This window comes from Sinocyclocheilus anshuiensis, unplaced genomic scaffold (assembly GCF_001515605.1).
Source record: "Sinocyclocheilus anshuiensis isolate Anshui unplaced genomic scaffold, SAMN03320099.WGS_v1.1 scaffold1163, whole genome shotgun sequence".
NCBI classification, from domain to species: domain Eukaryota; kingdom Metazoa; phylum Chordata; class Actinopteri; order Cypriniformes; family Cyprinidae; genus Sinocyclocheilus; species Sinocyclocheilus anshuiensis.
The window spans coordinates 1,261,818-1,283,902 of record NW_015544295.1 but is presented as its reverse complement, the minus strand read 5'-3'; the positions used below and the strand labels follow the sequence as shown (position 1 = coordinate 1,283,902).

Below are 22,085 nucleotides of genomic sequence, written 5' to 3'. Positions count from 1 at the left end.
TTAAAGCATGACAACAGATTAACAAAACAATGATTCATAATCTTTAAAGTAAAACTCTTAGTTCGACATTATTACAAAGTGCACTTTTTAAAAGTGTACTTAAGTGTGTTAAAGCAGCACTTTGTAACTTTTGGCGCTCTAGCGGTTAATAAACAGAACTGCACGCATCCCGCGGAAGAACATTCCAACCGGAGCTACTTCTCTAAGTTTATGTCTCTGGCGATTCACGCAGGTATGTGTTACTCCGCAGCGGCGACGACCCGACCAGGCTACAATAGTCAAAATATAAGTACTTATTATAAGTGTACCGTAGTGATTCGGAATAAGACAAAAACGCGGTTTGGAAGATGAATTCATGATGTACTCGCTCATTATATACATTTTGCTAATTTTGAACACAGAAAAAGTTACATAGTGCTGCTTTAAACTGTAGATGGTGTTACAGTAGAAAGAGAGACACTACTAAATCCCACTTATTGTCAAGTTAAATATAGCTTGTACTGTATGCAATGTTAACCTTTTACCAATAATAAAGAGCAATTTTGTGCCAGTGGTTGATTTTTATTAAACTGGTTTCAGCTTTTTTACTTTTTGTTATATGAAGGTCATCTAGGACTTTATTTAATCATGCCTTCCTCTCACACCTTTATCTTAAAATATAAAAAACCTCACACAAATGTCATTTCCAGCACATTGCATTCTGTATTCTACAATTCCACATAACTTGAGTTGTTGTGAAAATGACAACAGTGGTAAAAAATGTTCAGGACTTTCAGAAAACAAAATTGACTGAATTCTGTTGGACATTGTTAATGAACAAATTAAGTTAGTATGAAAAGTGTGTTTTAGGAGACTTTATATTCAATACACAGGGCTAAAAGTGCTCCTGGTTGAAGAAAAACTCTGTTCATCAACTTATGTAAGTTACCCAATGGTGTAAGTTAGCTGTTATTCAAACATCCTCTTTAAAACCTTTCATGGTTTAGCTCTTAAAAACGAAATCCCTCAAAAAGACTAAATAACACAAATCACTCATAGATAATTATATTTTCCAGGATCTTCTGATTTATTATGTCACAGACAGCGCTTGATCATCGTGGTTTGGGCATTACTAATCAGAAACTACATTTCTTAAAATATCTCAACTTTTTAAAGATCAACTTTTGGGGAATTTTCCAAGACGGATAGAAGTTACTAAATGTTTAAACTGTACATTTGTGCTCATTTCAGTTCAGGCCTGATGTGTGTCCTAAAATATAATTTAACACACCAGTGACAGGTTTGGGGTTGGTAGGGTTTTTAATGTTTTTGAAAAAGTTAAACAGTATTATTTTTTATATATTATTATAACTTCAAATAACAGTTTTCTATTTTATTACATTTTAAAATGTAATTTATTCCTGTGATGTCAAAGCTAAATTTAGTTTTTGTTGTTGTTGTTATTTTTTTCAGTATTATTTGATGAATAGAAAGTTCAAAAGAACAGCTTTTATTTAAAGGGGTCATATGATGCGATTTCAATTTTTCCTTTCTGTTTGGAGTGTTACAAGCTCTTGGTGCATGAAGAAGATCTGTAAAGTTGCAAAGACTAAAGTCTCAAATCCAAAGAGATATTCTTTATAAAAGTTAAGAGTCAACCACGCCTACCTAAAATGGCTCGTCCTAACACGCCCCCACATGTCTACGTCACGATGTGGGAAGATTTGCATAACGCCGCCCAAATGTTCACGCAAAGAAAGAAGGCGTAACTTTTATTCTCACTGTAGTATTGTTGCCGCCGCCGCCATGTTGTGAAGGCGCTGTGTGTTTTGTTGTGAAAGCGAAACTACTTTGTTTGGTCTTCCAAAAGAGGACGATATCTGCTTCGTCATGCCTGGAGCTGATCCGTGCTGGTCGCTGAGGAAATACTACAACTTTGCGCTGTGGATCGCCGGATCGGCTTTCACTGTGGACGAAGCAGAGTCCAGCCCGGGGTCGTCACATGTGGTTGCTGCAAGCCCTCCGTACGCTCCTTCATCGAATCCGCGCCGTTCTCAAGTCCGCCGGCCTCCGCTCACTCAAGCCGGCCGTTCCTCACGCTAGCCCCCAGCCTCTGCTCACTCTAGCCCGCCGTATGTGACGCGGTGTTTTGTTGTGAAACCGAAACTACTGTGTTTGGCCTTCCAAAAATGGACACGACTAGAAATCAGTGGTTAAACGGAGCATAGAGGAGAAACAATAATGTACAGTATGTGGAAAATAATGTGTTTTTTTAACCTTAAACCGCATAAACACATTTCATTACACCAAATACACAAAATAATGTTATTTTTAGCAACATCATATGACCTCTTTAAAATAGTTCACTGACTCGGGCCATAAATGCACTTCATTATGCACTTTGTTTTTGCAGAATATTGCTGGAGAGCAAGGGCACATTTATAAAAGGCAGGGACCTGATGATACTTAATTTTTTAATGATTTATTCAACATTTATAATGTTACAAAAGATTCTGTTTTAAATAAATCCTGCTCTTTTGAACGTTTTATTCATCAATATTAATAATAATCAATAATAATAAGAAATGTTTTTTGTGCAGCAAATCAGAATGATTTCTGAAGGATCATGTGACACTGAAGACTGGAGTAATGATGCTGAAAATACAGCTTTGCATCACAGGAATATATACATTTTAAAATATATAAATTGTAATATTTCACCATATTTTTTATCAAATAAATGCTGTCTTGGTGAGCAAAAAAAAAAAAAAGACGTCTTTTAACAAACTTAAAAAAAATCTTACCAGCCCCAAACTTTTAAATGGTAGCCTAAATGTGAATCGAAACATACTGTCAAATGCATTAATGACATATATAAATGCTTTCAGGTTACCTCAAAAATATTTGCTTCACATGTGCATATCTTACATACTTTAAGTGCAAGAATAAAATCATAAATTCACTATATACACCCATTTTTCGTCATTCAGTTTTTTTATTTTGTTTTATTATTATTATTATTTTTAATTTTGCTATCATCACATATAGGCTGCAAAATTGTATGCACACAGTTTTCAGTGATGGCAGTATTTGCATGACAAACTGTTAAGTATTATTTATTGCAGTATTTAGTCATACTTATTAACTTTTCAGTAATTTTACATGCTTTTGTCATTTCTGTTTTCCCTTATTTTACTTTTTTTTTTTAGTTGTATTAATTTTAGTACTTCAGCTTTTTTTTTTATTTTTTTTTTATTTAATTCATTTCTGATTTTCTTTTTGAGTCGTACAAAAAAGTAGGGGTACAATTTTGAGAAAAATATCTACAATATCCACCCCTAACACTCAGTGACACACAAGCAGATTGTTCAAAAAAACGTACAAACTGATGTGAATTCACCAGCAACAGCTCGCCATGAGAGTGTGTTGGTAGACACCATATTTATTTATTTTTTACGAATAAAATCATGGCTACGAGGAAAAGTTTGTTCAACAGGCTGTACTGACTTAAGGTCCTACATCATGTTTTTTTTGTTTTTTTTTACAGGAACTAACGAACCTAATGTTTCCATATAGCTGCCTCAGACAGCTGAAGACCACATGGTCGGCCATTTAACATCTTCTCAGGTTTGTTTTGTAACACAAGAATGAGAAAACAGGGGTCAGTCACTCTTAACAGCTCTGAGAGAAGTGAAAACGAGACTGGTTTAACCTCTCCGTCCAGAGGACATCGTAAATAAACCACTGACACAAAGTCCTCTTGATCGTGAAGAACTCAACACTTAGTCCCATACTCTAGAGTCCCTCTTTTAATAAAATCGATGGGTTTTTCATTTTAGCGAGCACCATTCGGAGGAAAAAAACACCAAACACCATTTCATTCTTAATTTCTCTTTATCTTTGACAACAGCAATATTGAAGGAACTGATGTTTTGCGTGCAAACTTGTTTGTGTGAATATGGTACCTGTGCTTGACAAACACCAGCATTATACAGCAGTGACTGCCTCTCCAAAGAGAGACGTGAACAACAACCCCACATCAGAGGTTTTCTTCGAGAAAAAGAGAATTTGCACTGAAATACATAGACCTACACATTCAATCCTACACCGCTTCAATCCCAAATGGCTTTTAGATGCAAGATTTGTCATTTGTCAATGGCATCCTGTCATAATACATCCTAATTAAGCCCCAAAACATTTTAATGTACAGTAATGGTACAATGAAAAAAAATCATTTACTCACCCTCAAATTTTTGGTCCCCATTCACATCCACAGTATGGGGAAAAAAATAAATAAATATATATATATATTATAGAAGTCAATGGGTACCAGCAACTGTTTGGTTACACACATTTATCAAAATATTTTTTTGTTTTGTGCTCATCAGGAGAAAGAAACTCAGGGTGAGACAACCGAGGGGGAGAAAATGATGACCGAATTTTCATCGTTTCATTTTTATGTGAACCGTCCCTTTAAGTGATAGTTCTCATCATGCTGTTCCAAACCCATCAGATTTTCTTTCTATGGAACGCAAAAGGTGAATTTTGGAATTATATACTAGTTATTTTCAATATAGTGAAAGTGAATGAGAACTGTGACTGTCAAATGACAAAAAAATAAATAAAAACCTACAGAAGTGTCATTAAAGGGTTAGTTCACCCAAAAATGAACATTCTGTCATTAATTACTCACCCTCGTGTCGTTTCAAACCAGTAAGACTTTCGTTCATCTTCGGAACACAAATTAAGATATTTTTGATGGAATCTGAGAGCTGTCTGACCCTGCATAGACAGCAACGCAACTGAAATGTTCCCAAGTCCAGAGACGTAGCAAGGAGATCTGTAAAATAATCCATGTGACATCAGTGGTTCATCCACAATTATACAAGCCTACGAGAATACTTTTTGTGCGCAAAATAAAAAAAAAAAACGACTTTATTCAACAATTCGTCTCCTCGGCATCACCCTGTAGCGCCATTTTGGAGAATATCAGCTGGACGTAAACAGCGTATGCTGTTCTGTGTCAGCTGCATCACACGGTTTTCGTTCAGATCAAATCACAACAACGTAGGAAACAGATCCGGCATGGACTATATTCTTAAAGTCATATTATTGTTACTCACACAAAGCTATTGTTTGGCTTCAGAATACTTAATACTTTGAATATAGTACACAAATCATATGTGCAATGATTTCGTTTTTTAATGGTGCTTTTTACATCTCGATCCTAATTCAGTGTAACTGCATGCAAACGAGTGACTAATACATTCATCTGAATTTTTTAGTCAAACAGAAGTGGCCATATGGGTTTGGAAGAACGTGACAATTTATTTTTGGGTGAACTTGTATATTGCAAGCTGGAATTCTGACACGCAAAGATGTGATTTTAACCCCCAAATATATTGTACTGATTCTCATCATAGAGCTCTACAAGTTTAAATAACAACATTTACAGCTCCACCCCAGTGTGAAATCATAGAAATGATAGGTGATGACATTAAAATAAAATAAAATCAATGCTCACAATCCCACATACACTCACAGACAAGCAATACCAATGATAAAGCAGTAATTCTGACACTCTAACACTAATATTCACTATCGAAACCATCTACCTTCAACAAGAAAAAATAAAAATAAGAGCCATTTTCTCTTTCTCTCTGAACATTCCTCCATGGAGTGCTGTTCATGGAAATATAATTCATGGAAAGGTGTTTTAGGTAGAAAAAAAGTGAACTTGAATCATTTTAGAAATCTGCCACATCTTTCTAATTGTGGCTGGTGTTTTTACATTTTAAAGGGATTTCGCTTTCTACCACGATATCAGCGCAGTCCAACTTCAGTGTCCAAAAAATCCCAAGAAAAAAGTTCCAAGCCACGTGTTTCTATTGTATTGAACAGAAAGAAAGAGAGAGAGAGAGAGAGAGAGAGAGAGAGAGAGAGAGAGAGAGAGAAAGGTTTTGGTGGTAAAACATTTAAAATTCATCTTTTAAAATGAATCTCACTCTGTTTTTCTTTGGCACAATCAAAACATTTAATAAATGTTCAATTATGCGTACAGTCTTGAGTCGAGGCAACAGCCGGCAGAACCTTGTCTAGACTACGGACACATATATAAACCATACTCAAGTCACATGTCCTCTTTCACACTGAAAATCAAAAGGCAGCCTCAGCGTTCCTCAGACAATTAATATATAAACAACCAAACATCACAGCTGATCAGAGGCAGCCATACAGTCCTTTCCGAAGCTGCAGTCTCCACCGTCTTCACATTACACCAAAGCTTGACTGGCCTTGGCTGTACATGTCATGTAGAATCCCTTGCAAATTATTCTGTGGAAATGCAAAACTGGCCAGTGAGAGGCTGACATGATGACTGTAGGAGAAAGACTTGATAGGAGGCAAAACCATGACAAAGTGTTTTAAAACCAAATCATTGGAGAGGTGCGTCTCCTCCAGTGATTGGCCAGTCGTTTGATTGACAGGGTCCAGGCCCTATAGGGTAACAGGGAGGTCTGGTGAAGCCAGGCCCTCCTCCAGCCACTGGACGGAAGCAGAGGCACCGCGCAGGAGTGTGGAGCGGTTGTGTATGCGTCTCAGCCGAAGCAGGTAGAGGAGGATGGACAAAGCCACCACCAGAAAACAGGCCAGGAACAGATAGTGGTTGTTCATGAAGGAGAAGCTGTGCTGCCAGTGAGAGTGAGAGCCCTTCAGACTCTCCTGCTGGATGTCCCTGACAAACCAAAACACGCCAGAAATGGACACAAAAGAACAATTTTTTTTTTTTTTTAATTCAAATTAAATATATACAAAATTTCAAAAAATGTTAACATTTCGTTTTAATGTGATTTTTTTGTGTTAATATGGTTAGTAATATGACGTCTGTTAGGCTGTTACTGTAACTTCAAATAATGTTTATGGCTTTATAAAATAAGAGCCATTTTATCAAATTAAATGTGCTATAAAATCCAACTAAAACAACTATGTGCAATATTATTAAGCAGCAGAACCCCAAAATTACATGTCTGTGCGAGACACTGAGCTCGTATCAGCAAAATGCCACTTCTGGTGAATGACAGCTGGAAGATGATAATTTACAGGGCAAAGGTGTTAGAAATGATAAAAACCTAAATGTTTAGAAAATTGATTGGCTATTATTTAAAAAAAAAATTCTTAAAGTTTAGTAGTTAAATCTGCAACAAATAATGGAAAGTAAAAAAATAAAATAAAATGACTATTTTTGGACTTTTGAATAAGACTTGTCAAGTTCGCATTTATTTAATAAAAAAATACAGTGTGAATTAATGCACTTTGAAATAGCCGTATTCTATGTCAATATATATTTAAATGTAATTTATTTCTGTTATGAAACGCTGATTTTTCAGCATCATTACTTCAGTCTTCAGTGTCATATGATCCTTCAGAAATGTGTGTGAAATGTTTTATTTTTTTTAAAGACCATTTAAAAGTTTGACCCCAAGTTTAGCAGCTAAAGTATTGGAAAAATATCGGGGAAAAAATATTAATAATAAAAAAAATTTTTTACAAAGAAAAGAAGACTCAAAACTATTTAAAAGAAAAGAAGGCTCAAAAACCAAGTTGGTATGTATATGTATGTATGTACCTTAGAGGTAGAAAACGTGTGCGGTACAAAATGGCTCCTAGTGTCCACTGCACTTCTTTGTCATACACCAGCAGGGCCGTTCTGAGATTCTCATACGCCGCTGGAAACGCAAAACCTGAGTGGAGCACCTCATACATCCATGCAGACTTAAAGCACTGATACCTGCAGGAGGAGAGGAGCAGCCCGTTTATTCACTTCTCCAAACTGATCACAAACGGTTGATGTATTATTTTCTACCATACACTTTTGTACTGACAAGAAAATTAGTCAATACTGCCTTAATAGAGGTTTTTGCATTTTAAACTTACTTCAGTCTATGTTGATCAGCATGTGAGGCGTAAAGTCCTCGATCAAACCGTTCTTTCAAAGTCTTCCACTGGGTGGCACAGTAACTCTAAAATTAAAAGGGTAAGGTCAGTAAAAACAAATGTGATAATGAGCGATTTATAAGCAATTTTTGTAGGCTGGTCATTTCTGACCGGGAACACCACCTGTTGGGACAAAAATCCCCCCCAAAAAGTTGTTATATCCTGTGTCAATTACTGGAACAAAACACTTGCTGTAACAAAAATCTTGTTTCTTTCTTCTAATTTTCTTTTATGCATCACAAAAAGAGAAACTTTGAAGAATGTCCACGCTGCTCTGTTCCATACGACAGAAGTGCCCTCTCTTTTTGGAGCTTGACTGCCACAGTGAGCTTTGATTCTATTAAAAAAGAGCAGCATGAACATATCGTAAAATATCAGTGTACCTTAGCAGCGTTGGAATATTTGGTGGAGTTGTAGTCTCCTCCCATGCGCAGCACATCTTCAGTACAGTAGTAGAACTCAGAGAAGCCGTAGAACTGGCTGTTGGTGAAGTCGATGGGCGGCTGGTAGACTCCGTTCAGCGATGTGTTGGTGTCGTTGGTGCGGTTGAGGAACGGCTGGAGCAGCAGACGGCAGCGGTCGAAGTCTCCAGTGCCTCTCAGGTGAACTCTCTGGTCCTGAGGACCCACCTCGTCCTGGAGGTCAGCTGGCAGACAGGGGTCAAGGATGGGCGAGTCTGCGCTCTCTCCTTGATGCTGACCCAGCAGCCTAGAGACAGCAGTGATCGATGAGAACTTCCCAAGGAATGTTGGTTGACATCAAATATTCACAATAAAAAAAAAAGTGTTAAAGGCACAATATGAATTTCTGCCGCTAGAGGGCGCGTATTCAAAATAAACAGAGACATAGGCGTAGTTTGATGATGCTGTGACTGAGTGTGGAATCATGGGAGTTGTGGTCTTCATCCCCACAGCCGATGCAATCCGACGGGACTCGGGCAGAAATCATGATCATGGATGAGCTAATGATTTATTAACGTAGTAGAATGAAGCAGGGTGAGGCTGAAAGCCGTCGAAGTGAAACGAGGCCGCTGAACGAGCGTGACACGCGGCTCGAAAGCAGCGGAGCTTTTATTATGCCACAGTCGACCGCTTCCACTCCTTCCGGTCATGCGTATGTGGGGTAAAGCAGCGCTGTTTTATCATCCTAGATACATTTGAAAGTTCTGTTATAATGCTACTCTGTGCGGTCGACACCGGTCTAATAAAACGCACAACATATTAAAGAGTCTTTGGTGTTTCCATGTTTTCTACAAAACAAAACTGGAAATCGAGGGGTTATGACGTCATTGGCAGAATATATTTATAGAAATATGGCATTATAGAAAATATTTGATAGTTTGTTATAGAAAAACTATTTATGCTCAGAGTCCAGAGTTAGCAGTTGGTAAATGTTTTCAATGTTTAATTTTTTTAATTAATCAAGGCTGGATTTATTTGATCAAAAATACAGTAAATGCAGTAGTATTTTGGAATATTTTATAATAAGAATATAAAAACTTGTAAGAACATAAAACATTTTATAATTTATATAAAATAATTCATACAAATACATATACACAATCACAAAAAATATTCGTAAGTTATATATTTTATTTTATTCCTGTGATGTAAAGCTGAATTTTCAGCATCATTACTCCAGTCTTCAGTGTCACATGATCCTTCAGAAATCATTATAATATGCTGATTTGCTGCTCAAGAAACATTTATCATCATTATTATGAATGCTGAAAACAATTTTGCTGCTTCATATTTTTGTGGAAACTATGATGCATTTTATTCTTTGATTAAGAGAACAGCATTTATGTGAAACAGAATTTTTTTTGTAACATTATACATGTTTACTCAAACTTTTGATTAATTTAATGCGTCTTCGATTAATGAAAATATACATTTATGTATAAAAATAAATCGTAAAACTCCAAACTTTTGAACAGTAGTGTACATTGTCTAGCTCATGCTCAACAATATTTTCAAAAAATATTTGATCTTACTTGTTTTGGATTTGTGTGGTGCTGATGAGGTTTTCCTCATATCTCTGGCGGGCTGCATTTCCACCAAAACCCAAAAATGTTGAGACATAAACACGGTACACGTGTTCTGTTCTGTGAGCGTCACAGCCCAGGTTAAACTCCGCCAGCAAATTCTTGGCTATCTCTTCCTGGTAGCACACAGCAAAACACAGACAGAAATATAAGACTGCTGTGGAGAACAGATGTTAACTGAGGTTCAACATTTGGAGCATCTTCTAAAAATGCAGATCAACAGATCTACTCTGAAGAGTGCTTGAATTGCATGTTTCTTTAAACACAGAGGCAGCAAAGCAAGTGAAGTGAGAAGCAGCATCATATTTGTACAATGACATTTAAAGGAATGTTGGGGTTCAGAACAAGTAGAGCTCTATCAAAGGCATGTGTGGCATGTTGTTGATTACCACAGAAAATTAGTGACTCATCCCTCAGTAAAAATTAACATTTAGAGCAATGCACTTACAATGGAAGTCTATGAGGCGAGACAATCTGAAGGCGAGACAACTGAGCTCAACATGTGTTGATCAAGAACATTCCTTTAAAGGGGTCATATGATGCGATTTCAATTTTTCCTTTCTCTTTGGAGTGTTACAAGCTCTTGGTGCATAAAGAAGATCTGTAAAGTTTCAAAGACTAAAGTCTCAAATCCAAAGAGATATTCTTTATAAAAGTTAAGAGTCAACCACGCCTACCTAAAACGGCTCGTTCTAACACGCCCCCACATGTCTACGTCACGATGTGGGAAGATTTGCATAACGCCGCCCAAATGTTCACGCAAAGAAAGGCGGCGTAACTTTTATTCTCGCTGTAGTATTGTTGCCGCCGTCATGTTGTAAAGACGCTGTGTGCTTCGTTGTGCAAGCGAAACTACTTTCGTCATGCCTAGAGCTGATTCGTGCTGGTCGCTGAGGAAAATCCATAATTATGTCCCCACTGGATGCAATGAATGCCTCGTTTATAATGGGTTTTCATGTTTTTGAATCATCGCTCCGGCCGGACAGGGCATCATCACAATATGGTAAGGGGCGTAACATTTCCGTCTCACGCTTGAGGTATTCAGCCAATCACAACGGACTGGATAGCTGGCCAATCACAGCACACCTCGCTTTTTCAGACCGATGAGCTTTGTAAAAGTCGACGCGTCGAGGCGGGGCATAGAGGAGAAACAATAATGTACAGTATGTGGAAAATAATGTGTTTTTTGAACCTTAAACCGCATAAACACATTTCATTACACCAAATACACAAAATAATGTTATTTTTAGCAGCATCATATGACCCCTTTAATAGCTCACAAGCTTTAATACAGATACAGAAAAATACTAAAGAATATGATGAAAACACTGAACACTTAATTTGGATTGCATTTGATTTCAGAGGCATCCTGTTATGTCAGATTAGAGGCCATCAGGATTTGGGCTGAGGAGTTTTCCTCTAAAACAACAGCAATTGCACATACAGAATTAAGTCAGTTATTATACTCAGAAAAAAACAAACAAACAAACATTGCGCGCGCACACACACAAACACACACACACACACACACACCAAATTCATGGATTGCTAATATTAGATTATGAAACTCTCCCTAAATTACAGAGATAGAGGTCTTATGAAAGAAAAAAAAAAAAAACCTATTTCATAAGAAAACATAACTATTTTATGTTGTAGTGAATTGGAGGAGATTGCAGAAAAAGAAGATTTTTTTTTCCCAACACTAAAACATGAGATTTAAAGTTCACCAATAAACCTAACCATTTGTGGGACGCAAGCAGATGAGACTGTACAATGAAGATTGTACGAATTAGTATGAAGGAGCTCACACGAGTTAAGTCTTATTAAGAAATAAGTATTGCTTTTTATTTCTCCTCTTTCCTATTACTTGTTTCGCTTCGGTTTAAGTTTTTATAACCATTTCTTACTATGTGTAAGTAAGTTGTTGTTTTTTAGCATGTGTGTTTGGCAGTGTTATTTTTTAGGATTACTGATAAACTACTGTCGTTTGATTTGTATTATTTGTATTTGCCGTACGAATTAGTCCAAAAGAGACTGTACGAATTAGTCCGAATGAGACCGTACGAATTAGTCCGAAAGAGACCGTACGAATGAGACTGTACGAATTAGTCTGAATGAGACGGTACGACTGAGACCGTACGAATTAGTCCAAAAGAGACTGTACGAATTAGTCCGAATGAGACCGTATGAATTAGTCCGAATGAGACTGTACGAATTAGTCCGAAAGAGACCGTCCGAATGAGACCGTACGAATTAGTCCGAATGAGACCGTACGAATTAGTCCGAAAGAGACCGTACGAATGAGACTGTACGAATTAGTCCGAAAGAGACCGTACGAATTAGACTGTACGAATTAGTCCGAATGAGACCGTACGAATTAGGCTAAATTAGTCCGAATGAGACTGTACGAATTAGTCCGAATGAGACCGTACGAATTAGGCTAAATTAGTCCGAATGAGACTGTACGAATTAGTCCGAATGAGACCGTACGAATTAGGCTAAATTAGTCCGAATGAGACTGTACGAATTAGTCCGAATGAGACCGTACGAATTAGTCCGAATGAGACCGTACGAATTAGGCTAAATTAGTCCGAATGAGACTGTACGAATTAGTCCGAATGAGACCGTACGAATTAGTCCGAATGAGACCGTACGAATTAGTCCGAATGAGACCGTACGAATTAGGCTAAATTAGTCCGAATGAGACCGTACGAATTAGTCCGAATGAGACCGTACGAATTAGTCCGAATGAGACCGTACGAATTAGTCCGAATGAGACCGTACGAATTAGTCCGAATGAGACCGTACGAATTAGTCCGAATGAGACCGTACGAATTAGTCCGAATGAGACCGTACGAATTAGGCTAAATTAGTCCGAATGAGACTGTACGAATTAGTCCGAATGAGACTGTACGAATTTGTCCGTACATTAGTCTGAAAGAGATTGAAGGAATTAATTAAGGAATTAAAGCATGGATTAGTCCGAATGAGATTGTACAAATGAAATTAATCTGAATTAGATTGTACGAATTAGCCTGATTGTGATTGTACAAATTAATCTGAAGGAGACAGAAAATGAATATACCGCCAATTCACCAAAACAAACTGCAATAAGAGTGTGTTGTACAATATTTTTGGTATAAGAAACCTTCACTGATATTGTAAGTGGACTTCAGAATAAGAAAAAAAAATCTGAATAACTGTTGAAGAGCGATTGGTATTGTTCTCAGAGCTTAAGCGCCATGCTGCTATATGAGCATGCAGCAGGCTTATCTCAGTCCAAGGCATCAGTTCAGCAAATTCACCATGGCCTTGTACTGCACTGGGCCAAGGACCACAGAGTACCAGGAGAACAAGAATGAGAGAATAAGAATGACAAAGCCAAACTTTCAGCTTTCAAAAATACGGGAAATTTTCATAGATAATAACCTGTTGTGGAGAAGCAAAGCTTACAGTTTTGGGCACTTCGTATGCGATCTGAGTGGAGACGCCACCCATGTCCAATACTCCAGCCGTACGCTTGCGCACCAGAGTCTCCTGCTGGTCACTGCCAGGAACCTGCACCTCCACCACTGCCTCATGTTCTGAGAAACAAGAGCACAGAAAATATAACAAAAAAAGAGAGAAATTAAAGTGTAGATGAAAAGCAACTTTTGTAGGGGCTGTATATTTTTTTTGAGAAAGAAAATGGCACAATATCACTTACCATCCTCAACATGATTGAATCGTCCCAGAACAAAGTTGATACCTATCCATGCATATACTCCTGCAAAAAAAAAAAAAAAAAACTATTGAATTCCACTGAATTCAGCTTTTTACTCAAAAGAAAAAAAAAAGTTTTTAAAAGAAACACTTTTATTCAGCAAAGATTCATTAAATTCATCCAAAGTGACAGTAAAGACACTTGTTACGAAATAAATGCTGTTTTGAACTTATTCAACAAACAATCCTGAAAAAAAGCATCACCGTTTTCGTAAAAATATTAAGCAGCACGACAGTTTTCAACATTGATAATAATTAGAATTGTCTCTTTAGCAGCAAATGAGAATTTTAGAATGATTTCCGAAAGATCATGTGACACAGAAAACTGAAGTAATAATGCTGAAAATTCAGCTTTGCATCACAAAAATAAATTGCATTTTAAATATATCACCATAGAAAAAAATTCACAATATTAAAATTTTTATTGTATTCCTGATCAAATAAATGCAGCCTTGATGACCATTTTTTAAAAATCTTACTGACCCCAAACTTTTTGAATGGTAATGTGGATTTGTGCAACATTTAAATGAACCCCTGCATTTCTGAACTGATGACTCTAGAGGTGGTCTAGAAGAGGTTCAGAGGTGGGTCTTACCTTCCTGTTTGCCTGAGATAACTTCCACATGGGAGTCGGAGAACAGGAAGTTGAAATTTACAGGAATGTCAGTCCGCAAATCCTCCAGCAGGGCCTCCTGTTGGCTGCAAACAAACACAATCTTAGCACGTGAGGCAGCTGTCCCACAGCATGCAGCTAATATAAGGTGTGCATTTGTGTGAGTGTGTGACTAGACACCTTTCAGGCAGGACTCTCATTCCTGCGGTGCACAGGATGTAGAGAGGTGTTTCCTGGTGCTTGTTCTTAGGGATGTGCTGAGCAGCAAAGCTCAGCAGAGGGCTGATGTAGTCGCTGGCCTTGTCTGGTGTGGATGCGTACTCTGAAATACCTGAACAAACAGAAACTAGTGTTACTTGTAGGGCTGAGTATTGACACAAATTTCATTATTCGATTCACAAGCTCTTGATTTGATTCAATTCGATATACCAATTCATTTGGATGTATATCAGGTATAGTGCATACTTACATTTAAATTATATTAGTTGCTTTCATTTTTATAATAATAACAACTTTATAATGATATAAATAGGTTTCTACTGTAATTCATTTAAAACATTAAACATTTCAATAGTGGCTGTCTTAAAAACATATTCATGATGGATTTATTCAAACATACAGCTCTGGAAAAAAATTAAGAGACCACTTGAAAATTCACAGTTTCTCTGGATTTATGATTTATAGTTATGTGTTTGAGTAAACTGTAATTTGTTTTATTCTGTAAACTACTGATGACAATACATTTCTTCCAATTAAAAAAAATAAATAAAATGACAACATAGCAAAAAAAAAAACATGCCATGTTTTCAGGCATGTTTATATTCATTTTTAGACAACACAATACCACTGTTTTAACTTCAGAAGAGTTAAGAAATTAACATTTGATTGTAACGTTACATACGCAACCTCTGTGCGGCAAGAAGTCTTTTTTGCTATTGTTTTAAAAGAGAAACGTTAATGCAATTTGGAATTATTGAAATTACTATTAGGAATTTCTCTGTTATAATATTTTAGAGTAGGCTTTTGTTACACCAGTTTTCACAACGTAGACAGGGCGAGTGTATATCTGAAGTCTTTGGTGTTTATTTAGCCTCTAACTGATATCCTGTTATAAATCTGTACACTAGATGAGGTAAAATAAGCTATGCATATGAGACAATATTCTATTGATTTGTGCTTATTGGTGAAAGAGAAACTTTAAAAAAAGACAAATAAATTGCCCACACACACTGCCTCCGAAACTTTCGTCCGTCATAAAAACAATTCGGATCAGGTTCGATTTTCTGCATTTTCGCATCCGTAGCTGACCTGGTTTGATCTTCATCACTACAGGCTTCCTGTGCTTGTCTCGCATCTGTTTGATGTCTAGGAGCTCATGCGGGTTGCCGTTGTGCCGAGGCCAGGTGTACACAAACACACGGGAGCCACTGCTGCCACAGTCCACCACCAGCCCGTAGTTCAGGTTGGGGTTATTGGTGTCCGTGGCCTCCATATCCGGCACCCGACCCAAACGTCTAGTGGAGACATCCATCAGGATGATTAGTTTTCCTTAGATGCATAACAGAAATAACAGAACTGGTGAGAACTGATAGGCGTTTTACGTGTGGATGTGTCTGTCCTCTCTTAACCAGCTGTACTGGCCCTTCCCTGTGACCAGCAGCAGGTACAGCAGCCCCATCACACCAGCCAACAGACCCAGCAGCAGCAACTGCCTGAAGGAAGGCAACAGGAACCGCGGCAGAACCACCGGAGACAGGCTGAAGTGCCAGGATGCTGGAAACAGGCAGGAAATGCTAATCCTGTAGAGAAGGGAAAAAATATGATGAGAAATCTATCACTATGGTTACTGGATCCTCTTAGCTTGGCTAAAATTAGGAAAGACATGCACTAGAAAAAAATATTTTTGGTGCTTGTTCAAATTTACTTTATTAAAACGAGCTAAAAGCAACATGTTCGGTTGACTGAAATATGCGGGAAGTTTACTTTTGTGGCGGGACTACATTAATAATTTTTGTTGCATTAACTGAAAATGCATGGGTGGATTTTTTGCTTCCAGCAACCTTTGCATAAGACTGAATTGTGAGAGTAAATGCTGAAATTAAGTCTTATTTTAAGGCAAAGAAGACCCATTAAGGTGTTGTCAGTCACATTTGTAAAATTTTGCAGGCAAAATTGTATATTGTCATTAGTACAGTGATACAGTATGAAGCACAGCTCACACAAATGTCACTTTCAAACCAAGCAGCTTTCTATTGGTCACTGTGGCGAATTCACATGACCTACTTAGCAAAATCATCCACCTGTGCACAAAATTCATAACTATGTGAATGAAATCGAAATGACTGAATTTTTTTTTTTCAGCATATGGTGTTTTTGCTTCATTAAATGAACACAGCTATGCTAATGTCAGTGCAGTGACAATTAGTGACAATGTAAATAAATAAATACATTTTCTATAAAAATGTGCATTACAATGAGAAATCAACAAGTATGTTCTTCTTCACTTTGTTCAATTCTACTTAACTTAGATAAGTGGATTTTTTTATGGAAGCCTATTACTAATAAACTAAGAATAAAATAAGGTAATTGCGACTTTTTCTCACAACTCTAGCTTTTTTTTTTTTTGCATTGCGATAAAAAAAATCAGAATTTCAAGATATAAACTAGCAATTCTGAGAAGAAATTTCTCCACGTTTCTATTTTTTTATTCCATGGTGGAAAAACAACATTCTGAATTAGTTTGGGTTTGTTTTTTACTCCATCCATTTAAAACATCCCAATTGTGAGATTAAAAAATAACTGTGATTTTTTTCAGAATTGAGAGAAAAAAGATAAAAATGGCAGTAATAAGCTTCCACAGATTTTACTTAATGCAATGTGTGAAATTCACTTGAACAATCTGTGTAAAAGTCACTGTGTAAAACATTGCAAAGTCGGAGGGTTGATTAAATTTTACTAGTCTGCACCAACAAACCATTCACAATCAGACCAGGATTGTGCATTTAGAAAGCAAAAAAAACATCTATTCTTATTTCACGCTGACTTTAACGGTGTGTCAAGCAGGAGAAACATCATATAATAAATAAGGTAAGAACGTATTCGCCATTATTACATAGCCTACATCACATTTCACATCAACCACTCATCTCAAATAACTTCAGTGTTGTACTTGCCTTCCCATTGCTGGAGCGGATGAATCAAACCTTTACTACCAGCTTCTTCTCTGTACAGGTGTATTCCTCCATGGCGTCACAGCTCAAGGCATCCTCACCTTCATCCTCATCATCCTCATCAGGGGCTTTCACACGTGTTCAGGTGTGCTGAGGAGACGTGGCATGTCCTGACACGAGGAAGTGAAGATATGGCTATCACGATACCTAAGCGACAGATCACAATTAATGTCTTTGACTTACGATCTAGTTAGTTGCCTACATAGATAGCATTCATCGGGGCTTTCAAAGGCGCCTGACCTAAATGATGTCTAGGTAGGCAGCTCACTAGGTTTTGAAACGCAACCACAGTTAACGTCTGATCAGGCCGAGCACAGTTTCGATGATAAATGGATGCCTATTTGATGGTTAAAAGTAGGTCTGTAAGGTTTTGGATAGAGAGACCTGACTGATTAAATGCTGTCAGATGTGTTATCCTCTGGTCAGATCAATATCTGTATGAACGCAGGAACATGTTCTCACCGTTCGGCTAACGTTACATCTGGGACGAATGCGTCAATAATAGAGCCATTATGAATTCAGTCGTCCTATGATTGAAATCCTCGCGGTGAACACATAAATATGGCAATTTAATTCCTCTTGCAGTGATGCTCGTTCAAATGTGGTCGAGAAAAGCCGCTAATTCCCGGTAGTTACCGAGCAACAGTTCAGTTCAGTAGTTAAAAAAAAAAAAAACAACTGTCAGTGCGCATGCGTGTCAATTCCGGAAATTGCGTGTACACTGCTGCTCTGACGTCATCTTGCGTTTCCAATTCGTCACTGGTAAACATTGGAAGTTAATTCAAATCACTTCTCTAAGAAACATAAAATATATATATTGTTATAAAGAAATATAGGATCGATGTACACTACCGTTCGAGTCGGTAACATTTTTTAAATAAATTAACACTAATTTAAACACTAACAACACTAATTTCTTATCAGCATTATTACTACTACTATTACTAATATTACTACTACTACTAATACTATTACTACTACTATTAATACTACTACTAATACTACTATTACTAATACTACTAATACTACTAATACTATTACTACTAATACTACTATTACTATTAATACTACTACTACTACTAATACTATTACTAATACTACTATTACTATTACTACTACTACTACTAATACTACTACTAATACTACTATTACTAATACTACTAATACTACTACTACTACTACTACTACTACTACTAATAATAATAATAAAAATGCAAAGACAGATCTGAGCGAGCATCTCACTTCTCAAAACAACGCACACAGAATATTCTTTATTTGGCATCATTTGTAGTTTTATTAGAATAATACATTGTACAGACTTTACAAACTCAAAAAGGCCACTCTTAAAACTTTCTTTAAAAAAAAACAAAAATAGACATGCCATTACAAACATGAATAAGGGCTTTTCATAAAGACTTGGTGTGGCTTATTACAATGCAAGGACACACAAGTACTGTATCTGATGGCTTTCTTTAGTGGATAGCGATGAACCCATTTTAGTGGCTGCTTGTGCTCAATGGTCGGTCACTGTGCCGGCTCCGGCCTCCTGTGAGCTGAGATACTTCTTCTTGGCACAGCTGAGGAGCAGAGGAAAGAAAACACTCAATAAAAGAAACATTGCCTGTTTCTACAAGAGCAAAGAGCAGAGAAATATATTTATATTCACTTAAAAAGATTAAAATAAGCACAAATTTAACTGAAACTATAAATATGCGCTACAATGCAAATAAAAAAAAAGGTCTGAATCAATAATAGACGGTCTCATTTAATTATTTGGCGGTTTGTTTTGACATCTTTCACATCGGGTCTGGGAGATTTACACAGGAAGGAGACATTTGATTGACATCTGCTTTTTGTATGTGAACATTACACATAAATCTGGTTTATCAACAACAACATAATAATATTAAAGCAAAGAGTGGTGCCACGGTCTCTGTGAAACTACTTTTGTCTTGTTTAGCTTATCTAAAGGGCCTCAAACAAAACCCTTGAATCAATTCTATGAAGTCAAATCAATAAACAGCACACTTTTTTTCCACAAAGCAAGTGTTGTCAAGATACTGGAATTTCTCAATTTGGTTCAACAATAGATTGAAAGATATTCAATTCCATTTTTGATACCACAGGGAATAACTGCCACAACATTAAAATGTAGCTAATATATAATAAATATAATATATAATATATAATTAATATGATTATTATTTCAAAGACAAAAAACTATATATTGCTATTTTAATACAACTGCAAAAAATCGATCATTTAAAATGTATATTTAAATTAGTATATTAGTTATTTTACTTTAGACAGCAGTAGTAAAATAATAATAAAAAATAAAAAAATTTAAAGAAATTGAAATCATAATTCACTTGCAAGTGGTAAATCCTCAAGCTTTTTTATTTTGTCAGAAAACTATTGGTATTGTTGTATCAATACTGCATAAATTGAGGGATGAAACCCTTTCAAATGTTTCAGTATTGATATGTACAGAAAATAATTCTTCAAATATGAGCAATAATAACAATGCTGCTTGCCTGATCAAACACCAATAACTAGTGACATTTCAGAAATAACTAGAAAAGCGTGAAGGAACCTGTGTCAGAGACTGTAAGTCGACTTAGTTCTCGGTCCAGCTCCTCATCTGTGATGCCTAGACTGGAATCAGGCACGGAGGGCAGAGACCGGACAAAATCAGCATCCAGGATACCCGTTTTCCTTGGAGGAGAAATAGGATGCGTCGGGACCACTGGGAGCACGTCTTTATCTGGGATGGCTTTCTCCAATAATGACTTAAGCTCCTCCTCCAACTCCTCTGAATCCTCACCTATGAGCACATGAAGCATTAGTTTTTAAGGCAGCTTTATGGGAAAGACTGTTCCAGCTCAGTTGTGGAAGAGTGACGGTATTGTCATTCATTAATGAATTGTAGTAGCCTGAAAGGCAGAAATACCAATCAAAGCAAACGACTCACACCCATGAAAAGTTCTCATGGTCTGCAGACATTGCTGATGTACAGAATTAATCTGGGAAATTCATATAGTTTAGAAAATACATTTAGGGAAAAAACGTGTATACCAGAATCCAGCGCTCCACTGGCAAGAGTCTGGTTGACTTCATCCTGAGTGTCGCATAACTGCAAAAAGCATAAATGGAAAATAAAGAACTTCTTTTTAAAATATGTATAATTACATTCTAACTAATACTAGCATAAGCAATGCATTTCTGATGAATCACCTCCTGTATCTGATCAACCAGGTTTTCTGCTCGCTCCACAGTCACACCTTTCAGTGAGATTCTCAGAGCTGCCACACCTGCCTGGTATGCCTGCATCACCTGCTCACACGTATGAAAACATTTCATTAAGCCATGCATAATGTGCAGTGCCCTCCACTAATATTGGCACCCTTGGTAAATATAAGCAAAGGCGGCTGTGAAAATAAATCTGCATTGTTTATCCTTTTGATCTTTCATTCAAAAAATTCACAAAATTCTAACCTATCATTGAAAATAAACAATTGAAAGTGGGGTGCATATCTCATTGTGAAATAAATGCTTTCTCTAGTTCATGTTGGTCACAATTATTGGCACCCAATTATTGCAACGTCCTTTTCCCAAGATAACAGCTCTGAGGTTTCTCCTATAATGCCTGAAGAGTTTGGAGAACACCTGACAAGAGATCAGAGAGCATTCCTTCATCCAGAATCACTCCAGATCCTTCAGATTCACAGCTCCATGTTGGTGCTTCTTCAGTTCACTTCACTCATTTTCTACAGGGTTCAGGTCAGAGGACTGGGATGGCCATGGTAAACGATTCATTTTGTGCTCATTGACCCATTTTTGTGTTGATTTTGATGTTTGTTTTGGATTATTGTCCTGATGGAAGATCAAAGCACGGCCCATTATTAGATTTCTTACAGAGGCAGTCAGGTTTAGAGTTTTTATCTGTTGGTATTTGATTGCCATGCATCTGAACAAGATATCCAGGACCTCTGGCAGAAAAACAGGCACACAACATTAAATATCGAGCTGTATATTTAACCATGGGCAAGGGGTACTTTTTATCCTTGTTTGTACTAAACCCATCTGGTGGGTTTGCTGCCAAAAAGCAATTTTTTTAGTTTCATCTAACCATAGAAGCCAGTGTCATTTGAAGTCCCAGTCGTGTCTGATAACTGAATATGTAGGAGTTTGTTTTTGGATGAGCGAGGAGAATTTTTCGTGAAACTCTCCCGAACAACATGTGGTGATGTAGGGGCTATATGATATTTTTTTAAAAGGAACACTCCACTATTTTTGAAAATAGACTCGTTTTCCAACTCCGCTAGAGTTAAACAGTTGAGTTTTGAAGTTTTGCTTATTTTCAGGCGCTGCGTAATATCATTGCGCCTGCTGCACCTATACGTCATCACGCCGGATCTGGGTCAGCACTGCCACATGCTCGCGTCATGGTACTGTCGTGAACGAG

The 22,085-nt window shown here is 37.0% G+C and overlaps 2 protein-coding genes across 4 annotated transcripts in view; both read right to left on the bottom strand.

The window, feature by feature from the left end:
- Nucleotides 1-5,007: 5,007 nt before the first annotated feature.
- Nucleotides 5,008-18,322, bottom strand: LOC107698120 (ectonucleoside triphosphate diphosphohydrolase 4-like). 3 transcript variants are annotated; one of them, XM_016499051.1, is made up of 13 exons: nucleotides 18,083-18,322; nucleotides 17,564-17,767; nucleotides 15,992-16,189; nucleotides 15,699-15,904; nucleotides 14,571-14,721; nucleotides 14,373-14,476; nucleotides 13,722-13,781; nucleotides 13,445-13,599; nucleotides 9,965-10,131; nucleotides 8,355-8,679; nucleotides 7,912-7,997; nucleotides 7,604-7,765; nucleotides 5,008-6,712 (listed from the first exon to the last, which is right to left on the bottom strand). In XM_016499051.1, exons 2-13 carry the CDS (start codon nucleotides 17,569-17,571, stop codon nucleotides 6,475-6,477), a joined length of 1,860 nt encoding a protein of 619 aa, XP_016354537.1. In that variant the 5' UTR covers nucleotides 17,572-17,767; nucleotides 18,083-18,322; the 3' UTR covers nucleotides 5,008-6,474. The 3 variants fall into 3 exon arrangements, with proteins under 3 accessions (XP_016354537.1, XP_016354536.1, XP_016354538.1); XM_016499050.1 differs by having other exon boundaries at nucleotides 17,564-17,730; XM_016499052.1 differs by having other exon boundaries at nucleotides 13,469-13,599; nucleotides 17,564-17,730.
- A 661-nt stretch (nucleotides 18,323-18,983) lies between these two features.
- LOC107698119 (charged multivesicular body protein 7) overlaps nucleotides 18,984-22,085 on the bottom strand; it is a 10,773-nt gene continuing 7,671 nt past the window's right edge. Inside the window, exons 8-11 of the mRNA XM_016499048.1 lie at nucleotides 20,855-20,953; nucleotides 20,696-20,753; nucleotides 20,214-20,444; nucleotides 18,984-19,197 (exon numbers count right to left, since the gene is read on the bottom strand). Coding sequence (XP_016354534.1) covers nucleotides 19,145-19,197; nucleotides 20,214-20,444; nucleotides 20,696-20,753; nucleotides 20,855-20,953 — 441 coding nt within the window. The 3' untranslated portion in view covers nucleotides 18,984-19,144. The remainder of the gene's footprint in view (nucleotides 19,198-20,213; nucleotides 20,445-20,695; nucleotides 20,754-20,854; nucleotides 20,954-22,085) is intronic.